General features: G+C 45.7%; 1 protein-coding gene across 2 annotated transcripts in view; it reads left to right on the top strand.

Annotated features, from left to right (window-relative positions):
* LOC126175358 (1-phosphatidylinositol 3-phosphate 5-kinase) overlaps positions 1-13,954 on the top strand; it is a 418,246-nt gene that overhangs the window by 20,825 nt on the left and 383,467 nt on the right. For both annotated transcript variants that reach the window (XM_049922107.1, XM_049922108.1), the window contains exons 2-3: positions 4,514-4,620; positions 4,773-4,868. In XM_049922107.1, the coding sequence (XP_049778064.1) occupies positions 4,514-4,620; positions 4,773-4,868 (203 nt within the window). The remainder of the gene's footprint in view (positions 1-4,513; positions 4,621-4,772; positions 4,869-13,954) is intronic.

Here is a 13,954-nt window from a genome sequence, read left to right on the forward strand (position 1 = left end):
TGTTCCACCAAGGCACACTCCTGTTTGTGCACTTCTTGGTGATTGTGCAGTTGTCCTGTTATGAGGTCACTATGGCAGAGGTAACAGCCTCTGCTACTTCTCTGAACTCTACTGTATTCTTTATTGACATTTTAATTTCCAATAAGCTGAAGTGAAGGTCCTTCCTATATGTCTCCCAGTCTGTTTTACTGGGATTCCTATAGGCCATAGTCTGTCTGATTCCCATTTCAACCTTGAATTTAATGTACATGTGGTCCGATGAGGATGGCTCTAGTGCCACATGCCATTGTTTGACATAGCTGCCCATCATCATGAAACCAAAAGTTATGTCAGTTACTTCTTCCCTTCTGCTACTCCTGAATGTAGGTTCATTGCCTCTATTCAGGACCTCCAAGTTATTAGCTAAAAGAAATTCAAAAAGGTACTCACCTCTACTGTTGGTATCCTTCCTGTCCCACACTAGGTTGTGGGCAATGGCATCACATCCAACCAACAGTTGGTCACCTTGCCAATGGCAAGCTTCTGTCAGTCTCCTCACCTCCAACGGAGGAGAAGGAGAGCTGTCTTCATAAGGAAGGTTTGCTAAGGCCAAAACAATTTCCCTCATGACACCTTCCTCATGTTGCTGCATCCTGATGGTCACTAGGTCCCTGGAGCAGAAATCCATCATTGGCATGAAAGAAATTCCATTTCTTACACAGATGCATGTTCTGGAGTTTCTTAGATTTCTAGCATAAATCAGTTTACCTCCAGTGCCACCGAGGCCCGATACGTCCTCTTTATATAAGTAGGGTTCTTGTATCAGGGCCACATCCACTTCCTCTCTCCCAAGGCAGTGACTCAGGGCAGCAGTGGCCCTTTTACTGTGCTGCAGATTAATTTGCAGCACCTCAAGTCTCCATCTTGCTGCCATCATTGCCTTTGAAGTCTTTGATTACCCTAACGGTGCCCTGCGAGAACCCTAAAAACAATTTCAGGTCTTGCTCTCACATCGCCTTCAGGGACTTCTCTCCGACCTCCACCACCAGGGTTTGTCCTTCTGGTACAGCCCTCTGGTTGATTACCCTCCAGTCCTCTGTCAAGACTTTTGGGTTCTGGACCTCTGTTTTCTCGAATAGAGTTTTTGGGAGACATACTTAAGGATCTTTGGTACCCATATTGATACCTTCGCAGTCTTAAGAATCTCCTCTGCTGTCTTGACCAGCAGCTTCACATCCTCCCACAGGGATATCATGGGCACCTTGTCCTTTAGCCATTCCACCGTGTGCACCCCCTCACAGACAAAAATGAAGGCACAATCTAGATAGACCCTCCTGAAGTTGGTTCCTGGACCAGTATCCCCTCCAGTCTTTTCAAAGAGGGCCACCTGTACGAGTTTCTCCTGTTGCAAGGTGGTGACTACCTCTGGATAGCCTTCTTGGATAACTGCCATCTTAAAAACCGAGACTGCAGAACTATAGGTTTGTCTCCATATTTCTTGCCTCAGCTTTTTCTTGGCGTACTTATCCAGAGAGGAGGGAGTCTAAGATTCCTCCCCTATCCTCTTGCTACCTGTTTTTGATGTTGTGGGGGTCTGCATATTCCCTTCAACTGGAGACAGTTTTTTCTTGGAGGTCTTGGGCTCAAGCCTTTTAAGTCCCTCCACTTGTGTGTAGGAAGCCATTCTTTCCCTTCTGTGTGTCTCTGGGCCCCAGACAAGGCTTTAATCTTGATCTGGTCCAACTTTGCAGTTACGGTTCCCACTTCTGGCTCAGGTCTAGATCCTGATTCAGTAGTGGGAGTGCATTCCATTAGTCCTGACCCCGATGTTTGGGTGTCTGAGGTCCCAGTTTGCCCCTCATTTTGTTTTAATTTATTTTCTTTTGTCGTGTCCATCCTGGTCTCACAAGATTTGGGGATCTACACGGTCCACACCACGGAAACCCCACGTGGTGCAAGGCTACTTACTCACGGAGATTACCCGGTATCCCTGAGGCTCCATTTGCGACACATCTTTCCACGTGCCATGCACCTCTCGACACAGATCACATCACACCTTGGGTTGGGAAAGGGAATTGGGTAAGGACTAGGAGTGGATAAGGAAGATGGCACATTGTGGGACACTCTTAGTCCAATCCTTCAGCTAAGGCCTTTCCGCAGTAGGTTCTCTACCTTCAGCATAGCCCTCAGTTTCACCCAGATACGGAAGCCTCTCCACTCGCACAGACAGTGCTTTGTCAAGATGGTGTCCCCATGAGAGGATCATCTGCTTCACTCAAAACAATGACTTCTATGTAATCTGTGAACTAATTACATTGTCATCAGTCTGAGCTAAATCTGATACATCAACGTCTTCAACATTAACCACAGTATTTCTTTCATCTATAAATCAAATTTCACCCAAGAATATAACTGTTTCTGCCCTGATTTGACACTAACTTTTAACTCATTGATTCGTTATTTAATTTGTGCAAGCTGAATGCAGTTATTCTGAAGTTCACTTATTCAACCTTGAAATTTCATCCTTTGTTTACACAATCTGGCAACATGGTTAACTTTTTAGTTTGCTGTTTACCTGTAATATTTGGTTATTTGTTTTTGATGCCTGATAAACTAATTCACTTTTTGTTTCTGTTACCTGTAAACCAATTCACTTTTTGTATCTGCTACATAATATGCAGTTCACTTTTTATTTCTGCAATTTGGTTGGAAATTTTACCTTATGAGAGTGCCTTACAATTTTAATCTCCTTCAGAAAATGTTCAAGAGTTGAATTTTCACCTGAAAAAGAAAGTCCGAAACTTTGATCAAATACTGAGTCATTTTCCCCAGTTGTTTCCACACCATCTGCTTCACTTTTAATTTCTGTATTCATCATATTCTCATGTGTTTAGTTTTTGCGATAAAAATTATGAAATTTCATTAGCAGTTTCCCCTAAAAATTTCCTTTTAACTGAACACAGAAAGATAATACAGATTAAGTTTGAGTACTTGTATTGTAAGTTTTCCATAAGGCAGCATAAAATTTGGTCCATAAGAGTGATTCTTGTCATCATGACATCCATATTTCTGGCTGACAACTAGTTTTCGACATTCTAAAAAACATTTTTGTGGGTTAATTGTTTCAGTGTTTCAGATTATTTGAAAACTCCAAATATTGTAATAGGATGCAAATTCTGTGCTCTTATTACAGTTCATCTCCACCATTTGAAACATACCTGCTCTCATATATGCTATAAATTAGGTGTAAATTTCAGTTTACATGTTGCATTTTACACAAAGATGATAATGAGTTTGTTGCGGGTGGTAAAAAGAAGTTCTGAAGTGGGAAATAATTCATTATTGTATTGATACTTAACTTGTTGAATTGGAGGTGTCCACAATTATTGATCAAACTTGTTGAATTGGAGGTGACTACAATTATTGATCAAACAAGTTTTTTTTTTTCCATCATCATTCACTGCAGAAAGCACTAGGGTGTCTCTTTTGCAAATATCTTACAATTTACATAGTTGGAAATAAACTTCTTATGACCAAAATTTTAAGACATTTATAATTTGTTTATTGTTTCATCACTTCCCACTTCTTCATTACACAGCTTTTTAACAACTGTGCAGAACTGAACTTTGACTAATATTAATAACTACTGAACAACTGCTTTGCAACAACCTTGGCTGACTTAACTTGGCCTAACTCTGTGCCATATATAGAATTTGGCAATGCATTCAATTTTTGGTATTATTACAATTAATATTTTACGTGGTTTACGAAGAAAACAGATTAATAGAAATTATTTCATATGTGTCATCAAAATGACATACATAATTGTATCTTCAGTTAACTGTTTTATGACTTTCATAGTTTTTGTAAGCTAAATATTGTAAAATAAATTTCCTTAACCATTGGTATTACAGTACATAAGTTTCCATAGTAAGTATTTTAATTGTTTACAGTAATGCTAAGTCTAATGCCTACTTTTTACCATTCTATACAAATGAAGGTGATCCAGTGTTTACTGAAGACTAGAAATGTTAATTTTATTTACATAATAATATTGCTTTCTCATACTTTAATATATGATTAACACACATTATTCTGTGTGTCAGCTATTGTTCCAAGTACAGTTATACAATGATAAGCGTAAGCCGAAAATCAAGACATAATCATAAATATATGTTTACATAGCAAAATTACATCATATTGGGAAGTTTATTAACATATTGTGTACTTCAGTTGGTGAATCTTGGTCTGTTACATTACACTATTTACTCGTGCCACATCCACAATACAGTTTAAAAATTACTTTATTACCATTTTGCATTTTAGGCATACTAGTATGGTAATTTCATTTACATAGACATCTGTTGCATAAACTACTTGATTTGTAACACATCCCTGGAAGAAGAAAAAGTGAATAACAGTTTTATAATTGAGCAAATGTGTATCATAGTAGAATATACTACCCACTGCAAATGCTGAATTAGTTTGTTGTTTAAAATGTCAGTAAGAAGTGTGATGGTTTGGTTCATTGCAGGTGAAGCAGCATCTGAAGGAACTAGCAGTGTTCAGACTACAGAATCTCAATCTACAGATGAAGTGTCAGCTTCTCATTCTCCTGATTGGCAGGAAAATCCAAACCCAGTATGCATTTTGTTTACTGGTAGCCTTGAGAACTATTTAAAATGATTTAGTTGTGCAGTATTTCGTAGCGTATTTGTCGTAATTGTTTCCATTATTTAATTATTGAAGTGGTTTGAATTGTCTTAGTGTTTTTTATCATGTTCTTATTTCAGGAGCATAATTCACCATTTACCATTGACGTAACAGATGGAAGAAGCTTACCAAATGTCCTGAGAAGAATAAGTAATCTTCTTGCCCTCAAAAGTACAGTTAGTATGATGCTTTTACACACAGAGAAATCTCCCCTTTAGTTTCTTTGCATTTAATATTACATTATTATTGTAAAAAGCATCAGTTATGTCTATGATGTATCCAACATGGAACTCGAAGAATATTACATTAGTATTGCTTCAACCATTGTCTGATTGAACCTGTTATTATTTCTTTATTGTACCTTTTGGAGAATTTGCAGTCCACTATAGTAGATGACAATGGTCTTTCAAATTCACCAGTTTTTAGTTCTTTATTAAGGGGATAAAAATGAAAAAGAATGTTATTCTTCATGTTTGCAACAAACTGGAGTTTTGATGGCATACTTCTGCATCCAAACTTTTTTTGATGTGTTTTATGTAGAAAATAAATGTGTTGTTAGAAGGCATTTACTGGTGTAACAAACTGGCATGGTACAATATTGTTAATGTTCCTGTCAACTGCTCAATGTTTTAACTACATGGTGAGTGATTACTGTACTGGTCCATTATTTGATCTGTAAATAGTCAGTTCATTGAAGATTATAGTTTTTATATATTTATTTGTGCTCACCATGTCTCACTATTCTAAAGATAGAACAATATTTAATAATAATGGAAAGAAATGAAGGTAAGCAAAATGGACTCAGTTCGCTAAAAGTGAATGGAGACCTGCTCAGAATAGGATCTAATTGAAAATACAAAGAGAATAGGGAGAATTGAATCTGTAGCAACCAGCCTCATGAAATTATTTACTCTGTGCACAATGTGACATAGATTACAGAAGTTCATGGTAAGTATAAGTGGTTGTACTGTACCCAAAGTTACCAGTAGCTAGCTGCATATAGTACCGTATATGGTGTTTGGCTGCTCTGAGGAGACAATTGCACAGTTGCTGCTACTTCCCACTCCAGGAGACCTCTATGTTTTGCTTGTGAAACACAGTGAACCCATTCACCACTACTACTACTTCTCAACTAACTTATAATAAGTCCCACTCACTCCTGAAAAGAAAGTATCGTATCACTGTTCCCCACCTTTTACACCTGAGTTCGTCACATTGGTCCATGAATCCATCATGTACTTGAACACCCCCAGGTGGCTCACAATTCTTTCATGAATTCATATGTGATGCCCACGGGGCCCTGAGCTACTACAACCCATTCTTCCTTCTCGGGCTGCATTTCTTCTCCGTACCCCTCCCTCCCCATTCTCACTCCTCCCCTGATGTCCCCTCCTTCCCCCCTCTCACGGTTCTTACTATGTCAACCTGGCTGTCCACCATGTTTCCTGTATTCCTTGTGGCTTTGTTCCCCTTGCGTTTTCTCTTTCACGTTTCCTTCTTTGGCCCTCCTTTGGAGTTTGATCTCGACTTCTAAATTTTCTCTTTGTAGTGTGAGCCATTTGGGAAAGAACTCCCTCCCTAGTGTCTACAGTGTGGATTCCTCTACCCCCTTGTTTCCCCTCTTCCTTTCCCACCACAGCCCCCCTCTTCCCTGCTAGGTCACCAGCACATGTAGCCAGTCTGTGTGGTGAGGCTCTTATGTACCCATCTGGCTGAGCCCCTGACAACACAGGTATCACACTTCTGATATCTCAATGATTGCTTCCCCAGGGATGCGTAAGAGTGGTGTGGCCATTGTGCCAGATGGCTGTTGGTGTGACTGGGTGATGCCCATGGGTAGAGCCCCTGATTGGAGTGAGTGATACCAGGGTGGATGCTTTGCGTATGGAACATATCAATCTCCCAAAATCTGATGGTTCTTACATGGCTGTCTCTTCAGTTGGTAATGGATCATTCAATGCTGCTTCTTATGACCCTTTGGCCTTCTCTTCTCTGACTACAGCTCTCCAGCCTGGGATGAAACACTTTCCTCGCTACCTGAGTCTGTATTATGATGGATGGGGACACATTGTGTGCCATGAAACCATTATTTTTTGTAGATAATGTCAAAGACAAGTTTGGTGAAGCGGAGACCCTCAGGAAGATGCGGTCAGGTTCCCTGTTGATCAAAACTTTTTTGCCATCCAAGGTGCAGCTCTTTGTGCTTGTGATCATCTTGATGAAGCCCTGGTGTCCATTACAATTCACCAGTCTTTGAATATGGTCCAGGTAGTAATTTTTCATAGGGATCTGATCCTTCAAACTGGTGAGGCACTCTGGGCCCATCTGGAATGACGGAGCATTCATTTTGTTCAGCGTGTGCAGAAAGATCGTAAGGGCAGTCGCACCGATACCGGCGCCTTTATTCTGGCTTTTGAGAGAGATACTTTCTCAAAGAAGGTCAAGGTTATGCATTATTAGTGTGATGTGAAGCCATATGTCCTGACACTCCTGTGGTGCTTTCAGTCCTTGTGTTTCAGCCACATGTTTTCCTGATGTACGGCAGACTCTCTTTGTGATGACTGTGGACACCCACTCCATGAGAGGAGCCCCTGTGTTCTGCCATCCATATGTGTTAATTGTCATGATCATCACCCTTCATGCTCACCAGATTGCCTGGCTTATAAGAAAGAAAAGGAGAGACAAGACTATAAGTCCTTGGATTGTTTATCTTGCACTGAGGCATGTCAGAAATTTTACTTATTTCACCCTGTGTTGATGCCTTCTACTTTTGCTTCTGTTACATCCTTACTCCCTCCTCCCTCTTCCTTACCCCAGTCCCATACCCCTCTCTCCTCTCTCCCTCCCCTGCTATTCCCACGCCCTCCTCTCCATGTGCCACTCCCCCTCCATGGCTGAAGAAGTGCCACCTTCTCCAGTGCCTGGGATTGGGGGGGGGGGGGGGGGAGGTGGGCCTTCCTCCTTGGACACCTCCCCCTGAAGTGTCTGAGGCCGGAGGCCTGCTACCACGACTTGGACATGGTACACACTGTCTCTGTTCCCCAAGGTCACCCGTCTCTTTCAGTTTCAGTTCTTGAAGAAGCCTGGCCTCCATCTATACCCTGCCCCCCTCAACATATAAAAGAGAAGAAGAAGAAGAAGAAGAAGAAGAAATGTAAGTCCCAGGACAATGTCCTCCTGGTGCTCCCAGAGGTGCCATCTCCCCCCTCACAACCTGAGTCTAACCTCTTATTTATGGATGTCACCCTGTCCTCGTTGGTGACAGATGGTGAACCAGGTGGTCCATTTCCCTTCCATTTGGATACCCACTCTGTGCTTATTCAGTGGAACTGTAATGGATACTACCATCACATCCCAGAGTTGTAATCCCTTATTGCCTTTTACTTGGCAGCTTGTTTCATTCTCCAGGAATTTCATTTTGATGATGCTTACTCACCAACCCTTTGTTGGTTACGTGCTTTCTGTTGGGACCAGGTTGACCCTTTGAGGGCTTCTGGTGGTGTCTGTACATTGGTCCGTATGGATATTGTTATTACATAGATCCCACTTTGTACCCTATTGGAAGCAGTGGCTGTTCAGGTCCACATGGACTCTGCGGTCATGATTTGCAATCTCGAGCTCTCTCCTGACAGGCCACCTACATCTGCTGTCCTAAGTGCCCGCCTTCAGCATCTCCCCCATCCCTTCCTCTATCTTTGGGATTTTAATACCCATCACCCTTTGTGGGGCAGTGCTCTCCCATCTGGTCAGAGGCTCCTCATTAACCAATTTCTTGCTTTCCATGTCCTGTGCCTTCTTAACGGTGATTCTCCTACTCATTTTAGTGCTGAATATGGCACTTTGATTGCTTCCCCTCCCCTACTTCCTTCCTTACACTGGTCACCACACAGTGATCTCTGTGATAGTGACCACTTCCCGTTGATTCTCTCGTTCCCTTCCTGCCTCCCAGTGACCCTGTTACCACACTGGGCTTTGCATCATGTTGATTGGCCTCTGTATACCTCCCAGGTCATGTTTTCACCTTCTTTCTCAGGTTGTAGTGATGAAGTAATGTGATAAGATAATCTATGCTGCCGGCATTGCTGTCGCACACGTGACAGGCCTTGTTCGCCATCGGCTAGTTGTGTTGTGGAGCACAGCCATTACCACCGGTACCTGTGATTGTCATTGTGCCTTGCAACGTCTTAAGTGGCACCAGTCTGATTACCTTTAAATGTCTTCGTGCCAAAGCCTATTAATTAATCAGAGAGAGCAAACGGGTGTGTTGGTAACATTTTGTGTCCTCTCTAGGTTTTTCTGTCCCTTTGTCACAGGTGTGGGATACACTCCGCACCCTCCAAGGTTGTCAGTGGCAGTCTTCCATTTTAGACCTTGTCTTTCCAGAAGGTCTTTGTACATGTCCATCAGTCCTCGCAGAACTCCATTTTGCGATGGCATCAGCATCAGCCTCCTGTCGAGCTGTCTTCCTCCTCCACAGACAGCAGGTCCCCCCTGCGGGTCCGGGGATTAGAATAGGCCCGCGGTATTCCTGCCTGTCGTAAGAGGTGACTAAAAGGAGTCCATCCCCCTCACGGGGGTAGTTAGCGCCTGCGTCCGGAGACGGACGGTTCCACGACCTATAATTGTGGTCTTTTTGGTTTTTCACTTCTCGTTTCTTCCTTCCTTTTGTTGGTTCCTTTCTTTGCTCTTCTCCACCTCACTGTCTTCCTTACTCTTTCCCTTGACTTTTCCTTGCCTTCTCATTGCCTCCTTCTCCTTGCCTTCTCATTGCCTTCTTCTCCTTGCCTTCTCATTGCCCTCTTCTCCTTGCCTTCTCTGGTCTCCGCCTCGGCGTTTGAGACAGTCTGTCCTCTTTTTCCCCTCTCTCTCTCTTCTTTTTCCTCTTCTTCCTTCCTCCCTGTGCGTGCCTGAAGGCCGACCCACGCGTTCGCACGCGTAGCCGGTGACGGAGTAACATGTAAGGGTATACATGTAAGGCACGCGCATACCCCCTGGTAAAGGCCAGGCCCGGGGAGGGGTGATTGCCTGAGCTGATACCTTCTGACCATGCCGATTGGTCCCTCTGTCTGTTTCTCGGGAGGTGTGACCTGAGGTGTAAACATTCACCTAAGGCGGGAGTGCCCTCTGAGAGGGTTCCCACAAGGAAGGAGCGCGCCATCGGAGACGCTGGCAATCATGGGGGATTCCTCCGCAATGGATTCTACTCCATCTCTCTCGACTTCTGCCCAAAAACGGAAACGTGACCAGCCACCAGTGACAAAAGTACTACCGCCTGCCCCACAGTTCCTCGTCGTTTCTCGATCTGAGGACGGAAAGGATTTTTCCTCTGTCAACCCTTTCGTTATCCAGAAGGGCGTAGATGCCATAGCCAGATCTGTCAAATCTTGTACCAGGTTGCGTAACGGTACCTTATTACTAGAAACTGAGAGTGCCTTTCAGGCACAAAAACTGCTTCGGGCCACACTCCTGTACACGTTCCCTGTCCGGGTGGAGGCCCACCGAACTTTGAATTCGTCTCGTGGTGTAGTCTATACTAGCTCCCTCGACGGATTGACTGACGAGGAGCTTCAATCTTTCCTCGCTGAGCAGGGCGTGACGGCTGTCCATAGGGTCATGAAAAAGGTCAACAATGACCTTGTACCGACCCGGACACTTTTCTTGACCTTCGATAGTGTTAAGCTGCCATCGCGCATCAAGGCGGGCTACGAGGTTATTTCTGTTCGCCCCTATGTCCCGACACCTACGCGCTGCTACCAGTGTCAGCGTTTCAATCACACTTGACAGTCTTGTTCCAATGTGGCTAAATGTGTCACTTGTGGCAGGGATGCCCATGAGGGTGACTGTCCACCTCTGTCTCCTCGTTGTGTGAACTGTCAGGGTGACCATGCCGCATCCTCCTGCGACTGTCCTGTCTATAAGGAAGAACGCTGTATCCAAGAAATTCGGGTCAAAGAGAAAGTGTCCACCTCGGCTGCTCGCAAGCTATTTGCTAGTAGGAAGCCCGCGCTGCTCCCAGCGGGGAAATACAGTACTGTCCTCGCCTCTCCTCGGACTACCAGGGAGGTAGCAACCCAGACATGCGATCTGACCTTCAGCACCACGGTCGTCCATTCAGCCAGTGCTAAGATCGCGCGGTCGACGTCTCATCTTCCTCCCATCACCCCACAGACACCAGCCCCTTCATCAGCTTCTGCTAAGACGAAGACCCCGAAGTCAGATGCACGGGCCTTCAAGAAAGAACCATCCCGTGCAGACTTCCTACGTTCCTCGACCTCCCAGCCTTCGACCGGTACTTCCACCAAACGTCCTTCCAAAAAGGCTCATAGGAAGCACAGTTCTCATTCTCCGCCACGGCGCATTTCTTCTCCTGCGCCACCCAGCGGTTGCCGCCCCAGGCCGTCATCCGTTTCGCCTGGCCGCACCGCTGGTAGCCGTACATCTGGCCATTCACCGGCGGAGGAAGCTCCCCCTCCCGGCCATCCTCCCGAGATGGCCGATGAACCTATGGACCCAATGGACGATGACTGTCCGCCTACTGTTAGCGGCGGCGGTGCTCGCTCGAAGCCATGCCCTCAGCGGCCTTCGAGGTGACCCCTTTTTTCATCTTCCTTTTCTTACGATGGCACTTATTCACTGGAATATTCGCAGCATTCGCTCCAACCGAGAGGACTTGAAGTTGCTGCTCCGCTTGCACCGTCCGCTCGTCGTAGCCCTCCAGGAAACGAAGCTATGCCCATGCGATCAAATTGCCTTGGCACACTACACCTCTGTGCGTTTTGACCTACCCCCTGTGGTAGGTGTCCCAGCTCATGGAGGGGTTATGTTGCTGGTCCGGGATGATATTTACTACGATCCCATCACGTTGCACACCGGCCTGCAGGCAGTTGCCATCCGCATTACTCTCCCCACTTTTACGTTTTCCTTTTGTACCGTTTACACTCCATCGTCATCTGCCGTTACCAGGGCAGACATGATGCAACTTATTGCTCAGCTACCTGCACCATTTTTGTTAACTGGAGACTTCAATGCCCACCAACCCCTTTGGGGCTCTCCAGCATCCTGCCCAAGGGGCTCCTTGTTAGCAGACCTTTTCAACCAGCTCAATCTTGTCTGCCTCAATACTGGCGCCCCTACTTTTCTTTCGGACACATCTCACACCTATTCCCATTTAGACCTCCCTATATGTACTCCCCAACTTGCACGCCGGTTTGAGTGGTATGCACTTGCTGATACATATTCGAGCGACCACTTCCCGTGTGTTATCCATCTCCTGCAGCATACTCCCTCTCCGTGCTCCTCTAGTTGGACCATCTCCAAGGCAGACTGTGGGCTCTTCTCTTCCAGGGCGACCTTTCAGGATCAAACCTTCACAAGCTGCGATCGTCAGGTCGCACACTTCACGGAAGTCATTCTCGCTGCTGCTGAATATTCCATCCCTCACCCTACTTCTTCTCCACGTCGCGTACCGGTCCCCTGGTGGACCGCAGCATGTAGAGACGCTTTACGTGCTCGTCGACGTGCTTTACGCACATTTAAACGCCACCCTACAGTGGCGAATTGTATCAATTATAAACGATTACGTGCTCAGTGTCGTCGTATTATCAAAGAAAGCAAGAAAGCCAGCTGGGCTGCTTTCACAAGCACCTTCAACAGTTTTACTCCTTTTTCTGTTGTCTGGGGTAGCCTGCGCCGGCTATCTGGCACTAAGGTCCACTCCCCAGTTTCTGGCTTGAAGGTCGCGAATGACGTCCTTGTGGCCCCTGAGGCTGTCTCCAATGCCTTCGGCCGCTTTTTCGCAGAGGTTTCGAGCTCCGCTCATTACCACCCTGCCTTCCTCCCCCGCAAACAGGCAGAGGAGGCTAGGCCACCTAACTTCCGCTCCTCGAATTGTGAAAGTTATAATGCCCCATTCACCATGCGGGAACTCGAAAACGCACTTGGCCGATCACGGTCCTCCGCTCCAGGGCCTGATTCTATTCATATTCAGATGCTGAAGAACCTTTCTCCTGCGGGTAAAGGTTTTCTTCTTCGTACATACAATCGCATCTGGATTGAGGGACATGTTCCCGCATGCTGGCGCGAATCTATTGTTGTCCCGATTCCTAAGCTGGGGAAGGACAAGCACTTGTCTTCCAGTTATCGACCTATCTCGCTTACCAGCTGTGTCTGTAAAGTGATGGAGCGAATGGTTAACTCTCGATTGGTTTGGCTGCTCGAGTCTCGACACCTACTTACCAATGTACAATGTGGATTTCGTAGGCGCCGCTCTGCTGTTGACCATCTGGTTACCTTGTCGACCTTCATTATGAATAACTTCTTGCGGAAGCGCCCGACCGCGGCTGTGTTCTTTGATTTGGAGAAGGCTTACGACACTTGTTGGAGGGCGGGCATTCTCCGCACCATGCATACATGGGGCCTTCGCGGTCGCCTCCCTCTTTTTATTCGTTCCTTTTTAATGGATCGACAGTTCAGGGTACGTGTGGGTTCTGTCCTGTCCGACACCTTTCGCCAGGAGAATGGGGTGCGACAGGGCTCAGTTTTGAGCGTCGCTCTCTTCGCCATCGCGATCAATCCAATAATGGATTGCCTCCCAGCTGATGTATCAGGCTCCCTTTTTGTGGACGATTTTACCATCTATTGCAGCGCGCAGTGTACACGTGTCCTGGAGCGCTGTCTTCAGCGTTCTCTTGACCGTCTTTACTCCTGGAGTGTCGCCAATGGCTTCCGTTTTTCTGCCGAGAAGACGGTCTGTATTAACTTCTGGCGCTACAAAGAGTTTCTCCCACCGTCCTTACGACTCGGTCCCATTGCTCTCCCAATCGTGGAGACAACCAAATTTTTAGGCCTTACATTTGACAGGAAACTTAGCTGGTCTCCACATGTGTCATATTTGGCCGCCCGTTGTACCCGTTCTTTAAATGTCCTCCGTGTTCTCAGTGATATGTCGTGGGGAGCGGATCGAACCGTCCTACTTCGTCTATATCGGTCGATCGTCCGCTCCAAGCTGGATTATGGGAGCTTCGTATACTCCTCTGCTCGGCCATCCATCTTACGCCGCCTCAACTCCATACAACATCGGGGCTTACGACTTGCGATCGGAGCATTTTATACTAGTCCCGTAGAGAGTCTTCATGCTGACGCTGGCGAATTGCCACTCACCTACCGGCGCGATATACTGCTTTGTCGGTATGCCTGTCGGCTACTGTCAATGCCCGACCATCCGTCTTATCGTTCCTTTTTTGACGACTCTCTCGACCGTCAA

The sequence above is a fragment of the Schistocerca cancellata genome, chromosome 3 (genome assembly GCF_023864275.1).
Source record: "Schistocerca cancellata isolate TAMUIC-IGC-003103 chromosome 3, iqSchCanc2.1, whole genome shotgun sequence".
NCBI classification, from domain to species: Eukaryota; Metazoa; Arthropoda; class Insecta; order Orthoptera; family Acrididae; genus Schistocerca; species Schistocerca cancellata.